Source organism: Triplophysa rosa, linkage group LG20 (genome assembly GCF_024868665.1).
Source record: "Triplophysa rosa linkage group LG20, Trosa_1v2, whole genome shotgun sequence".
In the NCBI taxonomy this organism is placed as follows: domain Eukaryota; kingdom Metazoa; phylum Chordata; class Actinopteri; order Cypriniformes; family Nemacheilidae; genus Triplophysa; species Triplophysa rosa.
This window is the reverse complement of record NC_079909.1, coordinates 15,501,553-15,527,396: the sequence shown is the minus strand read 5'-3', so window position 1 is coordinate 15,527,396 and position 25,844 is coordinate 15,501,553. Positions and strand designations below refer to the sequence as shown.

Here is a 25,844-nt window from a genome sequence, read left to right as displayed (position 1 = left end):
GATAAGGGGTGGCATTCCCTACGGTGTTAAAGAGGAAAAAATGGTCGCGTTTTACACCGAGCAGGTGTAGGACTGAATTAGGGGGCACAGGTATAGAGGTTAGTTCACTTCAGACTGGAAAGCTATGAGATGTGTACCACATATAAAAATAATGAGAGGGGGAGTGGTTGTTCTTGGCAATGGATAGAGAGAAGTACTTAGAAAGAGAGCCAGAGAAGAATGTTGTTGGTTGGAGATGAAGGGAAACGATAAGAGAGCATGAGGAAAGTCAGAGGAAGAGTTTGAGATGAAGGTGGTCTCTTTGTTATTAAACACCGTCATAAAAGGGCAGGTTGTAACTATAATACAAGGACATGTTCATATTCTTGCAGATAATGTGTTACTTATAGTTTCATATCTGTACTTTTGATAGGCCCGCTGACTGACTAATAGAGAGATAAAAAGCATGAAAAGGGAAACATGCTGTGTTCAAAATGGAATACTGCTTGCACACTAGCAAATATACACTGCAGTATAAACTGCACACAATGTGTGACCCTGGACCACAAAATCAGTCATAAGCAGCACGGGTATATTTGTAGCAATATTAGCCAACAATACATTGTATGGGTCAATAGATTTTTCTTTTATGCCAAAAATCATTAGGATATTAAGTAAAGATCATGTTCCATAAGGATATTTTGTACATTTCCTACCGTAAATATATATCAAAACTTTCTTTTTGTGAGTGGATGCAAACAAACTTCGCTCGCTGATGCCCGCTCTTTGGGAATTACCCACTCAAGTTTGGTATCTATGTAAAGCTCAGAATTTCTGCTTTCCACAGCCATTACAGCGGTAAGCCAATAGAGAGCCTTAAAACAAACCTGTTTCTTCTTAGAAACAGCCTGCTCTGACGGACAACTTTAAAGGCGATTTTCTCAATATTTCGATTTTTTTGCACCAAATATTGTCCTATCCTTACAAACCATACATCAATGGAAAGCTTATTTATTCAGCTTTTAGATGATGTATAAATCTCAATTTCGAAAAATTGACCCATATGACTGGTTTTTGTGGTCCAGGGTCACATTTTATAAAAAGTAATAACTATATGCTAAAATGTCAACTCTTGACAATATAATTAAGGAAATTAATATGAGATGCTTATTTGTAATCATTTTTGGTAATAAATCTTTTGAGAAAACAATCAAGAATTACGAGTCAAGAAAAAACAATATTACTTCTGGTTCGTCACACTGGAAACAGAGCATATTGTGGAATACAGTATTCTGTGCAGTGTGCTCATTTAGTCACACTAAATTTGCATGCCATGCACAGTATGCATTCTATATACTACAGCAATATCAAGTGAGGTAGCATGCTATTTTGAACTCAGCAAACAAGCATGAACAGGAGACAAGAAGTGAGAGAAAAAGATAGCCAGAGACAGAATGTGGCAAGGGAGGGTGTATGGAGCTTAGAAAGAAGTCAGAAAGGAGACCAGGAGGGAGATATACTGGGGATTCTCGTAAGGAGAGGACTATGTACAGATGAAGTAGTGGAAAATGTGGGAATACAGAAAAGATAGAAAGAGAGAGAAAGAGAGAGAGAGAAAGAGAGAGGGGAACGGAAAACAGGTCAGAACTGCATTGACAGAATCAAACGGAGGACATATGGAAAGGCTTATTTGTGATTCTAGTGGATCTGAGTCAAAAGAGGGTCTAAAAATTAAACACTACACGGTCACACTAGCTGAACCTGCGAACGTGTCACCAGCCGGAGGTCACAAAAAAGTTAAAAAAAATGTGTGAGGGGACTCATAAGCGGACTGAAGGAATAAAGGTCATCCAAAGGAGAGAGAGACGCAGAGGAAAAATACACACAATCCTTCCCAGTCCTTCTGTACACGCACACAGTGTATATTCCTGATTGATATTAGGTGTATTCCTGAAATCTTGTCTACCTTTATATTTCTGTTTGAGGGATCTACAAAACCTGATGATGCAATGAACTTTAATGTTAGGAAATAAGCTGCGAAAAACGAATGAACTTATCAAGTGAGGCTCTGCAAAATGTTTATTAAAGGTGCTGTAAAAATTGTAAGAAATGACTTAATCATTAATTTATCCGCATGATTTATTCAAAATTTGGAAAAACTGAATGACATGTTGAAACATACAAGGCTGGTACATTACAACTATATGATACTGTGTTCTAATATTGTTCTCTTGTTTATTAAAGTTATCTTCTTGTGAATCATTTTGATTGCTGACATGTCGTCAGTGGGCGTGGTTTTGAAAAGAGGGTGTGTGTTCAAGGGGGAGGTGCCTAAGGGGATGAGGTGGAAATGAGCAAACACTGCTTACAGCACCTTTAACATTAATGATGTCATTATGATGTTTAAGACTGTATGAGTGTGAGTGAGGGTTTGGGTACGGTGCAGAAGGGCTGACAAGGTATCCTCCGTTCTCTCTCTCCAGTGGATGCGTGTGCATTTACATGTGTGCGTGTCAGCTGACTAACGCTTTCGCCGGTACCCCACAACGTAAAAAGAAAGATACAGCAGCTCACCAACACCAACACTAACAGAAAAAAAATACGGACAGCTTGGATTGGCTGTGGCGCACCCACGGCGGGCTGCTACCGCTAACCTTGTAGGCGACCCGAGCCGGGCACCTCTTCCCCAGGCCTAGCGGTGGACACATGTGCCTGAGCATGTCATACATATCACTGTAACTGATCCTGCCGCTGTAGGGGTGGGGTGGGAAGGGGAGGGGTGAGACCCCGAAAAATAAACGAGGAGAACCAAATTAAACAGGACCACGGACGAATAAAACAACGGACAACAAGGGAACAAATGAAGGGGACCATGGGACAAAACGGAGGATGGTGCGGGGAAACCAAATAAAAAAGGAAGAGGAAATAAGAACGGCAAGAAAGAAAAACAAAGACACATAGGTTACTGTTTTGGTCTGGGCGAGGGGCGGGGTTTTTAGAGCGTGAAAGCTCTTGATTGGCTGGATCTGCAGTTATGCAAGTGGAGGTTAAACAGGAGGAGGGGAAGCTGGGTTTTTAGCCCTAGTAAAAAACACTGTTCTATGCGATCGTGGCACGGTCCCATAGAACTGCAGTGGGGCTTCGAACAGGCAAAGAAAAGCTCCGCTGCTTGGTGGTGAACTATGGCAGTCACGTCAATGCAGTCCTCTGATCCCCAACCCTCACTTCGTCCCCAAACAAGAACAATGCACACTGTTACACCCAGTCTGCCAAGGCATGGTTCAACAGCAAGCAGAAAAAAAAAAAAATGGCTGATTCGTTTGCTTTTGTTTTGTTTTCTTTTTTTTTTGTTTGGCTGTGATTCATTCCACAAAGTCGTACAGACTTGGCTATCGGAGGCAGTGCACGTCATGCTTCTGAAAGGTGTCTGCATTGTCCCGCACATTCTCATTTGTCATATCAGAATGCATATATATAGAGATGGCGAAGAAAATAACAAGAATGAATTTTAAGGAGAGGAAGATAAAAAAAGAACTGTGGAGAAGAGTAAAAATATCAAAAGAAAAGGAATCAAAAAGAAAAGCAACATTCATTCCAGTCTTCAATGCGAGCAGGTGCTTAAATTTTTGCTTTAGTAGGATCCAAACCTTGCAGGCCACCCTATGAGGACATTTCTTGCCTAAGCCCAGCGGGGGGTCGATAACCCGCAATAAACTGTACATATCCTTATAATGAATGCGCCCGCTGCAAGAAGAATACAGGGAGGTTAGAGGGGGCACACACAGGAAAAGAGAGAGCGAGAAAGCCATAGAGGAAGTGGAGAAGGAGAGAACAAGAGCACAAAGAACAGAGAGTATCAAAGCACACATATCCATTGACAAATGACAGACCAAACCCAGTGATGCTCCCTTGGCTGTTCCACTGCCTCCAACCAGTACAAAACTGGATCATTCAAAGGCCAGTCCTATCAACGGTATGCTAGCAAATGCTGTCGGATCATACATCCACTCCTGGTATTGTCTCGGCTGTATTTAAAGTTGCAATCCATTTTTGCGAAGTTAAAGTAAACAAAAATTGGTAGAGCAAGTTCATAAAAACTAGCGTTCAAACTGTCTCCTTACACCGAACGGTAAGCGTATGATTCATACGTTAAGCTCTCTTGCACAATTTGACGGAAAATGTTACTTTGACGTCATTTGAAGAAAAAGGTTAGCTAAAAAAAGGCACGGACTGCAACTTCAAACAAGCGTGAGAGGGTGACGGTGCAATCTAAAAGCAGCTACGATTTCAATGCATGTGAAAATTCAGCTGAATGAAGCACTATTGAATTCTCACATGTGAATTTACTCCGGTGAAAACAGGCAGAGCTGCGTTTGAATGATCTTTAGTGCTGTTCTGAACATCCCGCCCCACATGATGCCGAGTAAAACCGTCGATATGACCGTGCACATGAGAGTCTCTCTCAACTTGGCGAGTCCAATGACTTAATTGAACTGCATACAGCAACGGCTATGTGGGTTTTATCAGTCAAAATACATGAGGTGTATTTTGTAAACATTTGTATGCAGTGGCAAGTACAGACATAAGCTGCGACAGCTTGTCGGTGGAGATGTCTGCCATGCACACCTGAGCCATAAATGTGGGAGAATTAAGTCATTGTGAGGTCACGATCTGCCATGCACAGGGTCTTACACTCAAAATTTCTTTAATAAAAAATCGTCATTTTTTCAACGTACTATTACTATATTTTTTACATGTATGTCGTCATTCCGTAGAGAAATCGGTTATTGTAGTCTTTACATACTGTACAGTATGCTTTTATTTTGTCTCTTGTTCAACCTATTTATTCTCTTGCAATAAAATATCGCCATATTTAAAAAAAACTTACCCAGTATATTCACTTCATTAAAAAAAGCTTTAAAATGCATTAAAAAGTGCTTTAGAATATTGTACATGAAAGGATGTCCTGTACACTTCACATGGAATGAAGACTCCAGTCATAACCTAAAACGTAATTTTGGCTGAAGCTGCATTCATGTCTGTATGAAGTCCAACACGACTGTCCATGACAACCACTCATGAAAAAACTCACGAAAATCTTAGAACATAGAACAGCACTGTTGGAGGATGCAAGCACTGGGACGGGGGGAAGCGGGAGATGAGGAAGTTTGTACAGTCGGGCTAGTGTACATATGTGACATGAAATTAGACCGCAGGGGTCACATTAGCCCAGAGTACACCTTTGCAGGGTAGAGGGTGGACTAGGAGGGATATAAAGATTTAAATGGGCATTCTGAGAATTGATATTCACTACAGGGCCTTATCTGCCTTATCCAAATATTGACTGTGGAAAGTCTTACAGAGATCGATTTTTGGTACCGTAACCGGCTTTGGGCCAGCAGCTAAGAAAACAATTTTTTGTTTTGCATATACATGTTGGACAGATAAGAATGTTTGTTAGGCTTGCAATACATGTGTGAAATTAGCACCTTTAAAATGAGGTGTTGAAAATAAATGTAAGCGCTACAATTTAAATATGAAAAGATGGTTAAAAGATTAAAAGAAGTGTTACTTATTAGTAAATAAAAGTGTCAGTGCGTAGACATATATATTTGGGTTATGTTTGGGTTTGTAGAGACTTGTGTGTCTATGTAACTCACCAAGCTGCAGGGTCGTATTCTGCCCATATCCTGACATACTCATCCAAATGATGTGGACCCAGGATGGAGGAGTCCCTGGTCAAGTACTCAAAGTTATCCATGATGACAGCGACAAAGAGATTCAGCATCTAAACACCCACACATAAGAGAGAAAGTATCTTAGTGATTGATCTCGTACACAAAAGGAACATATTCCAGACCTAAACCTTCTGTTTAGGTTTCAAACTCATTCAAAAAATGAAGAAAATCATCTTTGATGAGTCAAATAACAAATACTCCAGGAGGTTACTCAAAGGTACCAGAAAAGAAAGTTCTCACCAGGAAAGAACACAGGAAGATGAAAGAGACAAAGTAAGCATAGGCGACGTTGCTGCCACACTCGTTTCCCTCATTCCCAGAATTTTCATCGCACGGCATCCCTCCAAGACAAGCCAGCATGATCTCATGCCATGCCTCGCCCGTGGCGCTCCTGTTACCAATACACACCCATTATAGATGAAAGCGGGCATCAGAGAAAGAGTTGTAATAAATCATGGCAAAGCCATAACCAACCTGAAGAGTAGCATGAGGGCCATGATAAAGGTTCTGAAGTTGTTGTGTTCATCGATCGCGCGCTCTCCCTCTTCATCCAGTGCCAAGTTTCCAAACAACTGCAACGTGCCAAAACATAAAAAATACAGAACGCTGTTTTCTTGAGAAATCCACTTTGAGGTTAAAAGTCTGATTAGGTGGAACGGAAGGATTACCTGCATGCCAATGATGGCATAGATGAAGAACAAAATGGCAATGAGCAGGCACACATATGGGAGAGCCTGCAAGCAAAGAGAGAAAAAAATTACTCGTACCTGATTTGCAATGTAAATATACAATCAAAAACAAATTGATGAAATTTGAAAGTATAGAATTTTATATAAAATATAAGATAAGTAGAAAGTATATGAAAGTATATGAATTTTGTGGATGTGTAGTTCTTTTGTACCTTAAAGGATTGAACGAAGGTCCAAAGCAGAATGCGAATGGTCCCACCCTGCCTCAAGAGCTTAATGAGACGAGCTGCTCGGAAGAGTCTCAGAAAACTCAGGTTTATGAAGTTTTCCTGAAGATGTGTGTAAAGAGAGGAGAATGATCCAGAGGAAAAGAGAGGATGTGAAAGAGGCGTGGTGACCAAAGAATATATATGTAGAGAAATGTGTGGTAAAGTGAAGAAGAAAAATCTGAATCAGTTTCCATAACAACAATTCACTTTCAAATGGAGTAAGTTAATAAAATCTAGAGGGAGAGACTGGGCTAAAGTAATATAATATATCAAAGTAATAAAAAATGGGATTGGCATCAGTGAAACAAAAAAGAAACAGAAAAAGTGAATGAAATATAGCCAAATTAATTCAAGAGGGGTTCAATAAAAAAAATCATCACTAAATTGTAACAGTCATCATCCAATCATATATTAAAGCATCAACTTTTTTTATTCAAATGCACTGATCTGTTGGGACAGGCAAGCCACAAATATGGAAGCAGCCCGGTGCACCATAATATACATTCGGCAATAGCACTGACCAATGGGAATTGGCTGCTTTGGTCAAGTGATACTCAACGCTCCATTTCACACAGTTTATTTAATTTAATCTGAAAATTCTGTCATCATTTACTCAACCTCAGGTTGTTCCAAACCTGTATAAATGTCTTTGTTTTGCTAAACACAAAGGAAGATATTTGTAAGAATGTCAGTAACCGAGCAGATCTTGCCCACCCATTTACTGCCAAAGTAGGGACAGTAAATATTATGGGAGTCAATGGGGGGGGGGGCGGTGGGCGAGATCTGCACGGTCATTGACATTCTTACAAATATCTTCCTTCCAAAATGTCAATACTGTATTTTGAATACATTCAGAGATGATCAAAACTTGTTCAAAACTCGTGACTTTTCGCCATCGATCACAAAAGATTAACAATGTTCTCTCTGCTATCTTGAACAATAAAAACATTTTGTTATCAAAGACTGTTTTTTCACTTGTTCGCTATATGCCAAGTCTTGTTTAAATGGACTGGAAATCTTGGCTTGAAAATCAGTGTGGACAGGTTATTGAGTATCACTCCCCATTCCATCATACACATAACCTTCAATGAGAGATGTAGCGCCCTCTCCCATTCAGAAGAGGAACTACAGCAGTGCAGAACAGGCTGATGAGTAGAGGAGAGGACGAGAGAGATGAAGGAGGGGCGATCATGCAGCTTTTGTTAAAGTGCATGGCATTCATGTGATGGCAATATCTACGACTGTTTCTGTATTTAAACGCAAGTGTTTAAAGGCAAGATAGGTATCAAGCACTGGGTATCAAAGTAGAACGAGAAAACAGAATATGGGTAAAATGACAATATGTCAATTATTTAACTACATCACAACATTTTGTAAATGCATTCAGGCTAATGTATCATAAACAAATTTAAATTGACCAGATATTAGCCCACTGTATTGTTATAATTTACATGTGTGTTTGTGTTAGGGATGGGTGTTATGACCAACAATTTAGACTCAATATAAGTTTATTTCATTTCATTTATTTGACCGGACCAAAAAGGCAGCAACCAAATTATGTTAATCATAACCAATCATATCATGGTAATAATACTGTATATCCTGATATAGAAATTAAACGACAAAATAAAGGTTTAATAATAACTAACAGCCCTATAGATAAATCAACCACGGTACAGCATTTACACCCTTGTATGTAAAACACGTCATACCACCCATTCCTATTTTGTCCAAGAGATGAGTTTCGCTTATTGCTACCAAAATTTATGAATAACAAAGTAAGCATTAAATTGCAAGCATCCCTGGTTGTGGAGATCGTCACACTAAAAGCGCATGCTTTCGCAAAGGAGAGGACGAAAGAGAGAGGCATTTTGGGTAATGGATGCATTGGTAGCTAAGAGAAAATTACAAACCAACCAGATTCTACGTGTTGTTGCAGTAGATGGGTGCATACATGTACAGCGAGTGTGTAAAGGGTTTTGGATGGGCACACACATGAGATGGAAGACATGAGAGTTTCATAGTGCATTTTTTTGGTTTTGTTTTGGATTGGATGGATTTATCGCCAACAAATCAGAGGAACAAAGAAAGCATGTAAAAAGATAAAACAGGAATAATTCATTATGGATACAGTCAACAAGCTGATTAATCAAACACAGATACGGTGGATATTGATTCACACTGCAGGCTGTACCAGTGGACAGACGGGATATTAATACAGTAATAAAGATGAGAAATGATGGTTGAGCTACACAGATTTTTTCAGGTACACTGGAGAACCTTAAATATATAGTAGTGGGATTGTGTAGTGTGTGTGACCATTGGGACAGCCTGTAAACTTCAATCTAATACATTTACTTGTTTGAATGTATTGTTGAACCTTCAGAAACACACATGACACAAACCACCACAAATACACACTGACATTTACACACAAACACCAATACACAGCACTATAGCACAAACACATTATGGTTTTGTAGACTGTACAGCTAAATAAATGATCATGTTTTATTGATATAGAACTTTATTATAAAAATTATTGGTCATTTTTAACGATTCAAAACACTTTGATTCAGTAGTAAAGGAATACATCCTCTTCCTCAACTATTTCAATAAAGTGGGATAAAACTCATTCATTTCTGACTACCAATATGGCAATGCTTTCTAAACTTATCTAAAAGTGCACTTACCACTATCTCTGTCACTAAAATATCTGTGACGCTGCCGATAACGGAGACAAAATCAAAAATATTCCAAGCGTCTCGGCAGTAATTCTGCAGAAAAACAAAAGTAGAGCATGTGTTAACCAATCACATTGGAGTTCTCATACAGTACCACCCAATCCTGCTTCAAAAGTGTAGCCAATCACATAGCTGTCGCCATGGAGACAGGCGAGAGTGCATTAGATAGCGTTTTTTCTCCAAACACTACTTTCAAAAGGAGTTAAGAGAGGAAAACATAGTTCATAAAAATAGGGCCAAATAAATAACGGAGCTTATGAATTAATATTTGATGATATCTTTAGATACACAGTGAGTAATGCTAGGAAGAGCAAGATGTTTGTTTGTTGAGACTTACTTTGATGCCAAAGGCAATGAGTTTTAGAATACACTCCATAAAGAAGAGTATGGTGAACACAATGTTCAGGTACTTAAGAACGTCATCATATGCTTCAGAGGCGCCTTTGTACTGGAAGCACACAAAAAATATGAAAACGCCGGAAGCAGAAGGATAATATTTATGAAAAAAAAATGTATATATATATATATATATATGAAGAGTTTGACTGCAAAATCATGTTTTATTATGTTATCATGTTTTGATTGTGTTTTATTGTGTTAGCTAGCTGTATTTTTTGTTATTATGGGTTAAATCAAAACCAACTGGAGTTTGATTGATATTAATTGGAATGCACAATAAAAAAATGAAAGTTATCTCATTTTTGAACCAAACTCTCTCTCTATATACAGTATATATATAAAAGGGGCTCATACCTTCATCATCAGAACAATTGTGTTGAGCGCAATGAGAGTCATGATACTGTACTCAAAAGGAGGAGACACCACAAACTGCCACATTCGGTATTGAAAGCTTTGCTTGTTTTGAGGCATGTGCCGTGTCAGAGGTTTGGCATTTATAGCAAAATCAATACACGCTCTCTAGAGAACAGAGAAAAACGGAAAACAGTGAAAGACGTGTCTGACATATCATGTTGTGCAAATCAAATTAAAAAATTGTCCAATGCTCAAATAGGACATTAGCATGTAACAGTAAACCAGCAAAGTCAATATACTACTGTAAGATGTTCAAAGAATTACAAAGAACAATGTGTATTTTAGTATAAACACAAAACCACTGAGACATTTCTCAAAATATCTTTGTTTGTGTTCCACAGAAGGAAGAGTGGGATACAGGTTTACAACCACATGAGGGTGAATAAATGATGACAGGATCTTAATTTTTGGGTGAACTGATCCTTTAAGGTGATTCAAGATTCACAGTATTTATACAGACAGTGTAACTACTGGTTTATTCCCAGTTCTGAATAAAAGAAATCATAAAAAAGAAGCGCAAATACCTCATTTTTTTCGAGGCTGTAGTCCTCCATCATCTTGTCTCCTTGCTCTTGGAAGGTGATGATGATGAGAGCTACAAAGATGTTTACGAAGAAGAAGGGGAAGACAACGAAGTACACCACGTAAAAGATGGACATTTCCATCCGGTACCCCGGGCTCGGGCCCTGATCCTCATAAGTGGAGTCCACCGAGTGTTTTAACACCCTGAAAAAAAGGAAAAGTGTGAAAAAGAAGCAAAGGGTGAGTGAATTATCACCGAGGACATTATTGTTAGTATCTCATGAATCATTTTAAGCAAAGCTGTGAATATCCAAATGCACTTTTTGTTTGGTGTTCTGTGACCTGTTCTTGTCATGTCATGCGCCCAGCCCACATGACACAGTTATTCTGAGTCAACCTTTGCGTCTGTCGTGTGTTTACTTACTGTGGCCACCCCTCTCCAGTGGACACGGTAAAGAGAGTAAGCAGGGCCCAAAGCACGTTGTCGTAGTGGAAATCGTACTTCTTCCACTCCCGCTTCTGCGATCTGACCTCATTACGCTCGTACACCAAATACTCGCCCCTGAAACATGAAACGACACAATATTCAGAATACAATTACAGTATTTAGTGCAATTGTTCACATGACTCCTGGATTCTGCGGTTCCCACCTGCAGTCACGGGCGAACTCTTTGGACTCATCTGTGCAGTAGAAGAATCGTCCTTTAAAGAGCTGAACTGCCACCACAGCAAAGATGAACATGAACAGCATGTAGACGATGAGGATGTTCAAGACGTTCTTCAGAGAGTTTACTACACAGTCAAACACAGCCTGAGAGAAAAACACAGAAGAAATTGGCATCAACGTGTGCGGAGAAGCGTTAGCTTGCGAACTGTAGTCGTGTAGGTGATACAGTACTTTGAGTTTGGGAAGACGTTTGATGGTTTTGAGAGGACGTAGCACCCTTAGGACTCTCAGAGACTTGATGACACTAATGTCTTTCCCTTTACTGCTCCCCCTGTGGAGGTCAAACAACATGATGTTAACATTGTGTACAGCGAGAAGAAGAGTGAGACCAGGAACTTTTTAAACACCTTCATAAAGGGCATTTCATTTATAGACCAAGAGAACTGTCTTTGTGCTCAGATCGTAGAAGATCTTTCAATCCCACCATGCATCAGACGATACTACAGTATGAGCAGTAATAAAGAGATTATATTTGAAACTAATTCGTTTTTGTTCCTCAAGCATCTTTTCACAATTACCAAAGGTCTCAATCCACTCATTACCTTCTCCGGGCATTCCAAAAGCATACCACATTCAAGTAAGTATCAAAAGTGTCAGGCATTTTACGGTGCAATGCCGAGCCAAACCTCTTTCTTTCTTTTTTGTTTTAGCTGTGTTAGAGCAGACAGGGGAATGGAGGTCTGGGAATGAGAGGCTGTTTGTGTTAATTGTAGGTAACATGACAAGACTGAGGGTTCATTGAGATGCTGACTTGAGTCCAACTGTATCTTGACCCTAGAAGAACTTGAGGAAGCTCAAACCAGGAGACAAAGACAAGTTAAAAGGACATTTCATTGCATTCAAACGAATAAAGAAACAAAAAGAAAGACCGTAGGTAAACTTCACATTTCCTGCCACCAACGCATATTTAAATGTTTGAAATAGTGGCCATTTTAGAAAAATGCTACACTGCGTTGACACCGGAAATGACGAAACAGGCCTTAAGACCATCTACACTGGAAGCATTGAACCTGTATGTTTGCAAACACAGACAAATAAAGCATTAGCTCAATGCTGCACTTTATCAACAGTAAAATGTATATTATATTATGTATTATTATATTTTAACGCAAATAACTGAAAAGCGGTTAATTTAGATTTAAAAAAATAAAACGAATCATATTTTATTTAAATACATAAATAAAATGCACAAATATTATTTACAAATGAAGTATTATTGAATAAAATATTAATGCTTCATACCGTATTTTTTTTTTGTTAAATATAAACAAAAATAAACAATTAAGAACCATTTTTTGCAGAATGGTTTCTTTAAAGGAACAGTTCCCACAAAAATAAAATTCTTTCTTCATTTACTCACCCTCAAGTTGTTCCAAATCTGTATACTGTATATTTCTTTTTTCGGATGAACACAGAGAAAGATATTTGGAAGAATGCTTGTAAACAAACAGTTCTTGGCCACCATTGACTACCATAGTAGGACAAATTACAATGGTAGTCAAAAGTGTCCCAGAACTGTTTGCTTTCCTCCATTCTTCAAAATATCTTCTTTTGGGTGCAATAGAACAAAGAAATTTACAAATACATTTTTCCAACTATGGTAGACAATGGTGGCCAAGAACTGTTTGGTTACAAGCATTCTTCCAAATATCTTTCTCTGTGTTCATCAAAACAAAGACATTTATACAGATATGGAACAACTTAAGAGTAAATGAAGACAAAACTTTCATTTTTGGGTCAACTGTTCCTTTAACATCCGAAGAACTTATGTTCCACAATATGTTTTTTCTAATGGAAAAGGTTCTTTATTTTATAAAAAGTATGAAAGAAATGGTTCTTATAAGAACCTTATATACCAAACAACGGGGAACCAAATATGGTTCTTCTATGGCATCAGTGTAAAAACCTTTTGTAACACTTTTTTAAAAGTTTAGAGGCAAAAGATACAGATTGTATCATTAAATAAATTATTTTATTTAAAAAAAAGAGAAAAAAATGACTAGAGGCAATAGTTAAGCAGTGTCAAAAATAACAGGCATTTCCAGTGTAGACAGCTATGCTGATTATAATGGGAAGTATCTATTTGCAGTAGTTGTGTTGCATCATGACAATGTAAACACTGCCTATTTAAGGTATTTACACAGATACCAACACAAACAGAGATGAACTCTTCAATCAAGCAGCCAGGGAGGCTGTCTTTAACTATGAACTTCTAGGCAAGTCCCAGCTGAAGACCAGCCAGTTCATGGCAGATTGATTGAGTCAGAGTGCTGGCAACGTTCCACGTTACCAATAATCAATCAATCCGAACTGTGCACGCAGAGAAGTGCTGACTACCTCAAGCAGTGTGCAAGAATTTTGTATTGTGTGATCAGTGGAGTTTAGGTCCACAGACAGACCTGTTCAGAACCGATATAAGTCACGGCAGAATAAAACAGGCAGTGGAATGGACAGAACCAGAGGAGAGAAGGAAAAGAGGAAGGGAGGGATGGCAGGGAAGGGAAAAAGAAAGAAAGAGAGAGAAGCTATCGCGTAAGCTGAACGGTAGCCGTGCGACAATAAGGACGGGGGGACTTTACCCGGAGAGGCTCCTGTTGATCACCAGGGCGTAGACATAAGAGAGAGTCAGACAGCAGAAAAGAGACAGAGACAGAAGAGAGAAATACACACAGAAAAAGAGAAATAGACAGAAAAAGAAACAAGATACTAGGAGTGGCTTGGCAGAGGAAAGACATCAATATGAAGACAGACAGAGAAAGGAACCAAAGAAAAACAGTGAATGATTCAAACCGTTGAAAGCCCTTTCAAATAGCTGATGTGTAACACTAAAAACCAACTGAAATAACGAAAACAAAATTAAAGTTGCAATTAGTCCTAAAAATCTCTACGTCTGAAGGAGATCTTCTAAAAGTAATGGGTCTCATACATGAAACACGAGCAGAACAAATTTTTGTGTAAATCATTCGTTAAGTCATTCTAAGGTAAATTTTAGTTTTCATGAAAATGTTCGTATTTTCAAAATGTTAGCTGGTACGAAAGGACGTATGGACACCTGCTCCATACCAAGTGTAAATGGTGCGTAAAACTGCACGTAACGTTCTGTATTTTTTCAGACACACTGATGACACTGCATTACGATGCACTGTGTATCATAATGATATTTAACGAGTTATTTTGCCCTGTTTTTTTATCATTTTTTACTTTTTAACTTTGGGTAAAACGCAGAGCTCGTCACTGTCCATTTTACACAGCCTTCCAATCATAGTGGAGAAGAGGCGGGACAAACACTATATTGACCAACCATCATACACAACAATGGAGAAGTTAATAGTAATGGTTACTGCATTTCATAATTAGTAATATTCTTCAAAACAAGATACTAGTAACAAATAGGCTAACTGTTGTGGATATTCCAAATCACAGCAACCAACGCATCTCCGGAATAACGCGCAGTGCCTCTCTGTAAATCGCTTTGGATAAAAGCGTCTGCTAAATGACTAAATGTAAATCGTTCTCAAGCGCCACCAGCTGGTAGTTTTCAGAAGAGCACCAGGTATTATTATTTTAGCTGGCTAAAATCGCTTTGGTGGACACAGTTTAATTGATAAATTTATTGGTAAGCATATAGCCTGTTAGTCTCTTATGCATTTATGCAACATAATGTAGCCAAACCAGAGAATGAAGTCCAGAGGATTCCAGCATTCCTAGATACGTAATTTGCGCGGCTGTAATTCATAGGCGGGGATTATGCTAATTGTGACTGAACGTGCATGCGCGCCCTGTTTACGAATGATCGGAATTCATTAACATACACACATTTTAGTATGAAATCTGACGTTTAAGAAATAATTGTGAATGCGGAGGAAAGTTTTCAGGAAGGTCCGTTTTACGTGCAAATTACTCTGAATTTACTCATATATTTACGAATGTTTCATGAATGAAGCCCAATGTGTTTATTCACATTTTCGGACAAAAGTTGACCACTTACCAGAGTAGTACCAGATATGAGTACTGGAAAGTGTAAATTATCCCCTAAAACACTTATGTTTTAATGGCCTGCTTAACCTCATTTCATAGTTGTTTTTAGGGACATTTTGTTAAATTGGAAAAAAATCTTTGTGGTGCAGGATGAGTCATCAATGCTTTTGGTCCATTTATCCAGCTGTAAAAGACGTAACTGTGTATAAGTTGAATTTGCCATGTACTCTTGCGTAGGCCTATATGATTTAGAGAAGAATACACATGGACTACAAACAAAACTTTTTTATGTCTATGGAGTCTTTAAAAGCATTACAATCATATACAAACAGAATAAAAACACGTGTTTTGCAAATCAGTTGAATTTTCAGTCAAATATTTTTGCTTGCTCATTAGTGATTAACTCGTGCCAAACATACACTGAAACACATGGGGGTTTCCTCCTCTTTGCCTTATCGACTTTATCCTGACTGAATCATTCTCATCATCTAACCCCTGCCAGGTATTTGGCAGACCTTTACTCTGGGCCTGTCCCCGATAAATAACTGAGGATTCAAATTTGTCACACTTATGGATTAGGACAACCCATTGCAGTAAGGGAAAATCTTCCCTCTGTCATGCCAGAAGCAAGGGGAGATTCTCACCGCCTTATCCCTTTATCAGCACACTGTATTACACACTTGAGCCCGAATGGAGGTGGAATCCATAAAAGACTGCAGTGGAGCCAAAATGGCTGCTGCACCGCAGTCACCTCAAGGTGGCAGTGTATCACAGTAACTGTTTAAGAGCAACACATACCGTCCTCAACCTCTCACATTCAACCTCAAACCTGCAGCGCTTCTCTGGTTACATGCGCTTCAGTTATTTGTCAAAGAATGAAGGTGCCCAAAGCAAAATCATTTGTTGAGTCATTTTGTACTAATTGTGAGATAAAACAGTGGCAAGTCTTTCCTCCGCCAAACCAAGGTATTCTGGGTAATCTGCGATGCCTGTGACCATGCCTATACCCAGAACATATCCACTGAGTGGGCAGGCGGTGGAGAGAATAAGACTTAACCTTTCACGAGTGAATGAGTGCAGGAGAGAGAGAGAATGAGATCAATGACAACAACAGATGAATGACAGACGATTGGAAGATTAAGATTGAGTGAAAGTCAAAACACCAATTAATGAGCAGAAACTGTCAACCTGGAGTTTTATTTATCTTTCCATGCTAAAACATGGTCACTTAGTCTTTTTTTAAGAGATCGTATTTTCCGTCTCTTTTTCTCTCTATCTCTCCACATCTCCGATGGTGTCTCTTTATCACTCACTTTGTCAGACTCAACAAATGGAGGCCCAAATGATAAATGGCTTGATGGCTGGAATCTGTCCAGGACAGCTGATGGAGGGAGGAGGAGAGCGGGGCTGGATGGGTAAGGGTTATTATATGAGGAATGGGAGGCAGGAAGACACGGGGCAGAAACGGAAAGAATGATTTGTCGGGTGGAGTGGGTTCGTTTAGATCAGGTTCAGGACAGAAGGATGAAAATTGGCCATTGCATGTGGAGTGATTTTTAACTCAAAAGCATAACCTGAACCTATCGTCCTATGTGTTAGCAGGCATACGGTTAGCTACAGGCATTCGGCTAACATAGTCATTCATATCAGCATACAGTACCAGGTGCCTTCATATAAAAAAATGCATGAGTAACATTAACCCTAAGGTAAAAACAGAAAAAAAACATGTAAAGACTAGTTGAGTCAGTTGGGTTCAATAAGAACAATGTAAGCATTCATTTAAAGCTTTAGTACTATTCTATTCTAACTATATTGTTTTGTGTGGTAAATGTTTACATATATTTTTTTCATAGATACATATATAAATAAAATGTATATATCGCTACTGTCCTTCTGGAAACCTTGTATCTCTTTGTGATTTTTATTTTTTTGCCATAAATCATTATTATTAGTTTCCCTGTTATGTTTCTCACTGGGTTTTACTAATATCTAACAAAAATAAAAATTTAGTTTTTTGCAAAACAACAGTTTGCAATCATTAAAAAACAGATAATTTGGACATACAAGGTTTCAGAAGGACAGCGACAATATATATATTTTTACATATGTACATTGTATATAGCATTCTGATATACACGGTGTATGTATGCTGAGAATCTGACTGGTGCAAACAAGCATGTCCACCTTCCTCAGTCCTTTTGATTTTCATTTCTTGAAAATCTTCCTTCTGATTGAGGGGCTTAGATAGTACAATGTTAGTAAAATGAGTCAACATCACAAACATGCAGACAACAACAAAAAAAGCTTAATGGGCAGGAAATATAAACACAATAAATAAGCAAACCACGACATAATTACCAGACAATACCATTCAGGGACTTAAATATGAGATAAACAATACACTTTAGGCACTTTAAAACCACAAACACTTGCACAGTGCATCTCAACCTCTGCATCCCCCCACGCTATCAATATCTACCCAATAAATAAAAGATCTTCAAATAACAAAAAATATTTATTTTAGTTAGTATAAAATACCCAATTATCTCTTGTTTTGTGTTACTTTAAATAAGTCATCTTGCGACCCCTTGGTAGAGAAACACAGCACTAGCATGATGTTTTTAACAATGTTTTGTTGTAAAGGGCTGAAGGACACATCCTGATAATTTCATGGATAAATACCACAACACACCTTGAAAACCACTACACCTTAATACGCACACACAAACCCACAAGCTTGTTGTCTATATACACATCTATCAGAATAAACTCTGGTCTACGAGACTGAGGACGATATACACGTATTTGCTAAATAATACATGCACAACACACACAAGAAAAACCTTTGAGGTTTAAACAAGAGTAAAAATCATTCCACACTCAGAGCCCCATCACTCACTCCCTTTTCGTAGTGACTAGCTGATCGAAAAGCTAAAAGGCTAAAGCTAAAGTTTAGCATTCTTCTTCTACCACCGTCTTTACATCCCCAGGCTGCTGGTCCCCCAGGCCATGCAAAGGAAAGAAACCAGAGTACCTGTGGCAGGACGGGCTCTCGCTGATCCAGACATGGAAACCGCCTGGGCACTAAAGGGCTACAGGTGCCTGGAGACCCCTCACCCCCACGGGGCCCCGAGGGGCACAAAACTACCCTTCTCAGCAGAGGGAAGTGAGGTGGACAGAGTTATGGGGAATACTTGGGTTGGTGAAGTAATGATGGATGGAACGTGGCCTTGACACTCCAACAAAACAAACATTTTATGTTCAATTTTGAGCAATAAATGTCAATGTATATTTTGGTTTGGTGATGCTTTGGTTGTATGTTTTTTCCTTAGGAAAATAAACTATTGAAATCTGACTTTTGATTGCACACTTTGGCAAAATAAACACAGTTTAAGAGATTAGAGCTAACCTATAGAAACAGCTATAGACTGTTGGTTTTGAATGGAGTTGTTTTATAGAATCAAGAAGATGGATGAATAGAAGCTACAGTGAATGTTGAAGTCAGTACGATTAAGATGAGATGTTTTGGCTAACTACAACCCGGAAGTAGGGCAGAATGTGAGATGAGACAAAGAATGAAAAGAGAAGATGGGTTTGACAGATGATGGAGAGCAGAATGAGTTGGATGGTTAAAAGGTGGAGAGCAGAGAGAGCTGAGAAGAAAGACAGACTAAAGACAAAAAAACAAGTAAAGCTCCCACTTTGAATGAGTGTGTGTATAGAGAAACAGGCCTTCATCTGTGTGGCTGATTGAGCGAGTGTAGACACAATTATATTTAAAAAATAAAGACACATCTCGAAGAGGGCAAAGAGATCTGACAGGTTTAGAAAAGAGCAAGAGTGGGAGACTGAGAGAGAGCGAGCGAGCGGTGAAGAGTATTGACGGGCTCCAGGGTGGCAGAAGAAAAGACAGGGGCAGCAGGCAGCACTGTGAGCCAGGAAAAGGTGGGGTAAAGGGCACTTACGTGAAGGCAAAGGCTACCAGGGCACCACTAACCACTACAAAGTCCAGAAAGTTCCACAGATCACGAAAATACGAGCCCTCGTGGAAAATCAAGCCTAAGACCACCATCTGCAACAAAGCAGATGTAATGGAAGTACAGTATTATAGGCACGCAAAAAAAAAAATCAGACACGCCAATGTCGCACACGCTACCTTGATGAGCATCTCGAAGGTGAACACACCGGTGAAGACATAGTCAAAGTACCGCAGGACCTGGAATACCAAAAGTAAACGTATTGACAAGGTCTAGTTTCAAACGTATTGAATATGTAAGAAACCATGTAAAAGCAAACTATTGCTCTCACGTTTGAGAAATTATTGTTCAAAACATTACAAAGATGAATGTGATGCAAAACAAAGAGAGGAAAAAGAGGAAATATGGACTCACATTGTTTCGAGGTGACTCGGGCGACACTGGGTCTTCTGCTGCTAGAGCAATGCTGCTCATGGCGATGACTGATAAAATGCACATCTCGAAATATCTCAGTGTCAGGATGTAGTGACAACATCTCCTGAACCTGAAAACTCACAATGGTAAGCATGTAACATTCATTCTGGCAATCCTCATAAAGACCCATGACTTTCCATCATCATTCCTGTAGTTCATCGCAATTACATAAAGATTTTTTATGATAATTTTATACAGATTTACATTTGCATGTTAAATTTATTGCTAGTGTCCAAATATCTCTAACAAGACCCCCAGTAGACAGGTCTCATTTAGTTTTACTTAACATAAGCACTTACAGTTTTTGTCATAATAAAAACGAGATTTTACCCATTTATGAAATTTTTCTTGCCCGTTCTAAAACAGTGTAGAACTTACGGGTTAGTGGTGGATAGTATAAAACAGGAACTAAAAGGTGGAATGCGTTTGGGTTCATCTTCATCACCACCATCGTCTTCCTCCTCTTCTTTTTTCTCGCCAGGTTCTGTGTTGGCGTTCTTATTCACTGCACGGTAAAGGGATGTAGAAAGAAATACTTAGAGAAACAGACACCTTTTGGCGTTTTTCCTATATATATTTCTGTATTTATGGTGTTAAGAATGAAAGAAATAAAGGACGCTGATGTTTTCCCTGGCCAAATCGGCAAACTTACATCATCAGGGTAGGATCCCTGTTTTAGAGCAAATGCACGTTTACAGATTTTGATATAAATGTCTTTATTTGTCGATTGACCTGGATGGTTGAATTGTTCACCACAAAACTAGTAATCTGCGCTAACAACATAAATATAGTACATTTTCACACTAATGTTTCTGTTTCATTCACTTCTACAAGAAGACACACAAGCTAGTTTGTTGATTTTTCCAGAAAGTTTGAGTATTCATTTTTATAGTAAAAACACATTCGACCGATAAAGGGCATTAATCCAAGTTTAAAAAACAAACATTAAAAAGAATACAAGCCGTCATGCACAGGCTTGCAGTCTCACATGAAACCAAATGTAGACAGCATATTTCACCTTTTTATGTTTATCACGAATCATAAAATAATATTTTTTAAACAGACGCACTGGAGTGTGACATCCGCTTGCTTACATATTTTGCACAATCCAAACTTCTTTCGATTCCTAAAGTGTATATAACCTTTAATTCATATATAAGCAATGATATTTTACAGTATTAACAAACAGCTACCTTGGAATTATAAGGTTCTATCTGCTTTCGAGAAGTTTTGAGATAATGAGCTCCAAAGGTTTTGTATTCCATTTGACTTTGTGGATAACACCTTTTTGTTTTCTAAAAATGTCCCAAAATCTACACAACATCACATGATGTAAATAAGCTGTCACAGAATAAGAATACGTGAATAACTCAATTATGACAAAAATGTCAGAACCTTATAGGAGACAACACACGTACCCTGTAATTTGGCATTAAGTGAGGGGTAAATGGGGGGCATATCTATGGCGGTGTTGTCCAGCTTGCTGGAGTCGGTCAGAATGAGACTGCTGTCATGCAGATCTGGTCCTTGAAGGTTCAGCAGGTTATTGGTCTGCTCTGGACAGTAGGGGTCATAAAGGTCAGGGTCGGGGTCAGGGTCGGGGTCGTGGATGGCCATCTTGCTGCTGTTGCGGAGGTTATCCAGATTCTCACTGTACTGGCTCTCCCCGTGAGAAAACCCTGGCTGAACTGTTGATAAACTACACTCTCTGTGTACAGACAGAGAGAAAGCAAATGAAGGTTTAGAGTTATAGATTGTTACCTACACAAATATTACACACTTCAGCTTTAACTGCTTTAAATTATGAGTAGCTTGAAGCAAGTTGCCTCCTTTCACAGCGTTTGATATATTTACATATCACGAGCTGAAGGTAAATCTCACATATTCTGCCAGTTTCCAACAAACGCAAACTTTGACTTTCACCACACACATAAACAAAGCAGACTCACTTTCTCGCCCGGTTCTGTCGACTTCGTTCCCTATCCTTCCTTCCGTTTCCATCCCCATGGTTTCCATGGCGATGCCTCCTCTGCTTCTTCTCTTGCCCCTCCTCCCCCTCTCCTCCCAGCTCTCCACCTCTGCTGTGGTGTTCTCTGTGTCTTCTTCCTCGTTCTCCTCCATCTTCATCCCGTCTTCTGTGCTGATGGTGTCGGGGTCGTCTGTGCTCCACCGCGACCTCCACGTCCTCGCCTCCTCTATCGTACCCTGCATCCCTCAGCTCTGAGTGGTGTAGAGACTGGCGGCTGGAGTGGGTGTGGTGATGGTGGTGGTGATGGTGGTGATGTCTGGATTGGTGCGGCAAGTGTTCCTCACCCCGCTGCTGGTTTAGCTCTGGTTCACCTGGTCGGGTCTTGTTGGTGTTGTTGTTGCGGTTCTCTTGAGGATTGACGACTAGTGGGCGGTCCAAGTGGGTCTTCATCTCAGTGCGGTTGCGATAATTCATCTAGAGATACAGGAAGCAGACTTGTTTGGCAATGCTAGCAGGAGTTTTAACGTAAAATTGCGACAGTTTGAGAGGGAATGTGCTCAGGAAAGAAGAGATAGTTCACCCAAAAAATTCTGTCATCATTATTTACTCCTCCCTCTTGTCATTTCAAACCTGTATGACTTTCTTCTGCAGAACACAAAAGAAGATATTTTGAAGAATGTTGGTAACTGAACAGCGCCGGTACCCATTCACATCTATTGGCTAGACACAAAACCAATGCAACCGAATGGGTGCCAGTTAACAACATTCTTCAAAATATCTTCTTTTGTCTTCTGCAGATGAAGTCATACAGGTTTGAAATGACAAGAGGATTTCTTTAAGTCTAATCTGTCTCATAAAAAAAAAGACAACGTCATCGCCCAAGTCTCCTGACCTTCCAGTGATCTTCAGCATCAAGTTCATTATAAAGCGCCTCTCTGCTGGTCATCAGGTTCTGTCTGCGGATCTCGCTCGTGCGCTGTTCCCACACCGACTTGGAAACTTTTGAGTTCTTCTGCTGCTCTTTACTACACAATAAAAAACAGAGAATAGAGAGAACAGTTTTAGCCCAGAAAAAAAATTTTTTGAATCCCCTTAAACACCTACAGTATGAGCAATGATGCAGACAGAAAGAAAATGATGGAGTCCTAATCTAAATTAAGAGAACATGGATGTGGCCCATGAAATCTGTGAAGGGAGTTATGATATACTGCACAAAAAGACCGAGGAAAGACAGACAGATGTTGGTTGCTTGCAGTGCTGCTGTGGATGTGTGTGTGTCGCCACAGTCAATAGCGCCCGCAGCCTCAACAACGAAACTGAGCTAACATACACAACAGCGGCAGAACACGGACAAACATACATACAGAAACGCAAAGATGGCACAAAGAAAAAGGAAAAAGTAAGTAAATGAATAAATACCAGTGCAGTAAACTGTCTGTGGCATCGATACGTTCAGATTTTACTGTAACTCTGGGGAGAGGGGGGGTGAAACAAGGAACATAAAAACAATGCTGCCACAACTATAACAACACTTAGAGTAAACAAGCTGAACAGGTTCCTGTTCATCTGAACGTGGCTCGGTTAGCTGGATACTATAACTGACTAAAATAAAAACAGATCTACTAGATACGTTTAAGACTGCGTCCTAACAACAAGCGACATTTTCCTATTCAACTGCTGTCTATTTACTCGCCCACAGTGAAATCTTTCATTTGTCCAAACTCCCACTCCATGTAACTCTGTTTTAAATAATTAATATGTCCTGATGTCATTGTGATGAGTTGTGCAGCATTTTTGCTTTCGGTGTGACAGACAGACTGATACCGTGTCGCATCAGCTCTGGTTAGGACACAGTGTAGGCTACGTGTTTATTTTGTCATGTCAAAGGAAAGACACATACACACAAGTGACGACTGGAAAGATTGAATGTTTTTCCGGAGAAACAGAAATTATTGTGCTCACCCTTATATGAAAGCATCAAACACAAATTTACGTTGCATGTTTATTTATAAATAAATAGCATCAATTTATAAGGCACCGAAAGTGAATTAAATTGATATACAGTATATACACATAATCAGGCAGGTTTGAGCAAGTCTGTGGGATTTTTGCTCCGTGAAAGTGAATCAGAGTGGATTACCTTAAATAAAATGCTAAAGTTAAGCTGACAGACTAAACTCAGCTCGGCTAAACTAGGCTGTAGCATTTACACCAGTTACAGTTTGGTATTGGATCACATTGGATGTGACATACGGCATGGTCTCTAAGTGTAATAAGTTTAAGTGTGAGCTGTATTACATCTGTGTATCATGTTGAACTTTTGGCAATACTGTATACGTAAGTGTAATATGGCTCATTTGCATATGCATGTGCATATTCATAGTGTCTTGTATTCACATTTTAATCACTAATATTAACTTTATATCTATCTACACATTTTTCTAGATATTTGTATTTGTTGACAGAAATGCAAATACAACTTTAAGAGACTTTAAGACTTTAAAAAGTCAATGGGAAGTTTTCATTTCATTTAGATACAAACAGCTAGGCAAATGTGTGTGTGTGTGTTTTAGAGTGGGGTTGTTAGCGTGTTGAGTAACTCACGCAGCGATGGAGAGGTTTGCGGCAGACAGCGGGCTGACATCTGCCACTTCTTTTGCTTTCTGTAGAGCAATCTTCTGAGATGTGGCCTCCTCTTCCTCTTGTTCATCCTAGAAAAATAACAGTATAGTGACGGCCATTGTAGTTACAGAAGATCAGACACATTTTACATTTAATGCATTTACCAAACACTTTCATTCAAAGGGACTTACAGTGCATTTAATTTATACATTTTTATCAGTATGTGTGTTCCATGGGAATCTAAGGCAACTACTGTATGACAGGTGAGACTAGTGAATGTGAACTACCTTAGTTAGTTCCTGAGCGTTGGCCAGGTTGTCCACAGCGATAGCCAAGAATACATTCAGCAGTGTGTCTGAAAAGTCGGATTAAGAAACAACCGTAGATATCGCACGTTTAATAATAAAATGTGTTTCTGTGATCGTGTGTGTAATTATTAAAAAGGATACAGTTGCCAAAGAGTGTGAGGACGATGAAGAATACGGAGAAGATCATGCCTTTTTCCACCCCTCCCTGAGACTCAATCCCATCATACATCACCACGTTCCAGTCCTCACCTGTTAGAATCTGAAATATATACACAGGTGTTCATAAAACACATAGTATTGGCCAAAAGAAGGCCTCATACACATATCTTAAAGTACACAGCCATATCGCTCATTTCATTTGGTTTTGGAACCGATTAATTTGTCAAGCCAAACAAGCCTCAAACTTCACCAGCCTACCTGAAACACTGTCATTATGGCAGCAGGGAACGTATCAAAGTTTGTGGGAGGAGTGCCTTGGTCAAAGTTAAACCTGGCAAGCACATAACATTCATGAAACATTTCATTTTATAAACATAAGTTGCTTGGTGTAGTAGGAAATAGAGCTATACTGACTGGCCACCGAAGAGTTGCATGCCAAGAAGAGCGAAGACTACAATGAAGAGAAAGAGGAGAAAGAGTAAACTAATGATGGACTTCATGGAGTTCAGAAGAGAAACGACCAGATTACGCAGAGATGCCCAATATCTGAAAAAAAACAGAAAAAATTATAGTATTGAAAACAGGGAAAATATGAAAAAAAATAGTAGTGCTTTTCTGTATCTAGTGTAAATAGTAGTGCTTTTCTGTACTTTAAAAGTTTCTAAGAAGTACAGCATGAACATTAAAGGGGGTCGCACACCGGATGCGGAAGCACCGAGCTGCACAGCGTCACGTCTACGACAACTCTGTTATTAATGTGGTAGAATCGAGAGGTTTTTTGTATTAATGCGCTGTTTTTCCACTATCCCCAAACAGAGAAATGCATCTTGCAGTTTATGGTGAAGTCAGTGTGAACATTAAAGATGATTTCAGTCA

General features: G+C 39.1%; 1 protein-coding gene across 16 annotated transcripts in view; it reads right to left on the bottom strand.

Annotated features, from left to right (window-relative positions):
• The window catches only part of cacna1ab (calcium channel, voltage-dependent, P/Q type, alpha 1A subunit, b), a 107,736-nt gene that overhangs the window by 21,887 nt on the left and 60,005 nt on the right, over positions 1-25,844 (bottom strand). For 13 of the 16 annotated variants that reach the window (XM_057361869.1, XM_057361863.1, XM_057361858.1 and 10 more), the window contains 26 exons: positions 25,383-25,514; positions 25,227-25,299; positions 24,951-25,068; positions 24,789-24,856; positions 24,484-24,590; positions 23,299-23,349; positions 22,772-22,904; positions 21,860-22,353; positions 21,329-21,618; positions 20,289-20,415; positions 19,851-19,980; positions 19,616-19,675; positions 19,425-19,531; positions 11,653-11,752; positions 11,405-11,565; positions 11,179-11,316; positions 10,757-10,958; positions 10,173-10,337; positions 9,757-9,867; positions 9,369-9,452; positions 6,619-6,735; positions 6,386-6,451; positions 6,192-6,289; positions 5,958-6,108; positions 5,640-5,767; positions 3,627-3,723 (listed from right to left, as the gene is read on the bottom strand). In XM_057361869.1, the coding sequence (XP_057217852.1) occupies positions 3,627-3,723; positions 5,640-5,767; positions 5,958-6,108; positions 6,192-6,289; positions 6,386-6,451; positions 6,619-6,735; positions 9,369-9,452; positions 9,757-9,867; positions 10,173-10,337; positions 10,757-10,958; positions 11,179-11,316; positions 11,405-11,565; positions 11,653-11,752; positions 19,425-19,531; positions 19,616-19,675; positions 19,851-19,980; positions 20,289-20,415; positions 21,329-21,618; positions 21,860-22,353; positions 22,772-22,904; positions 23,299-23,349; positions 24,484-24,590; positions 24,789-24,856; positions 24,951-25,068; positions 25,227-25,299; positions 25,383-25,514 (3,508 nt within the window). Of the gene's footprint in view, positions 1-2,633; positions 2,731-3,626; positions 3,724-5,639; positions 5,768-5,957; positions 6,109-6,191; positions 6,290-6,385; positions 6,452-6,618; positions 6,736-9,368; positions 9,453-9,756; positions 9,868-10,172; positions 10,338-10,756; positions 10,959-11,178; positions 11,317-11,404; positions 11,566-11,652; positions 11,753-19,424; positions 19,532-19,615; positions 19,676-19,850; positions 19,981-20,288; positions 20,416-21,328; positions 21,619-21,859; positions 22,354-22,771; positions 22,905-23,298; positions 23,350-24,483; positions 24,591-24,788; positions 24,857-24,950; positions 25,069-25,226; positions 25,300-25,382; positions 25,515-25,844 lie in introns of all 16 variants that reach the window. The other 3 variants (XM_057361861.1, XM_057361865.1, XM_057361853.1) reach the window with 2 other exon arrangements.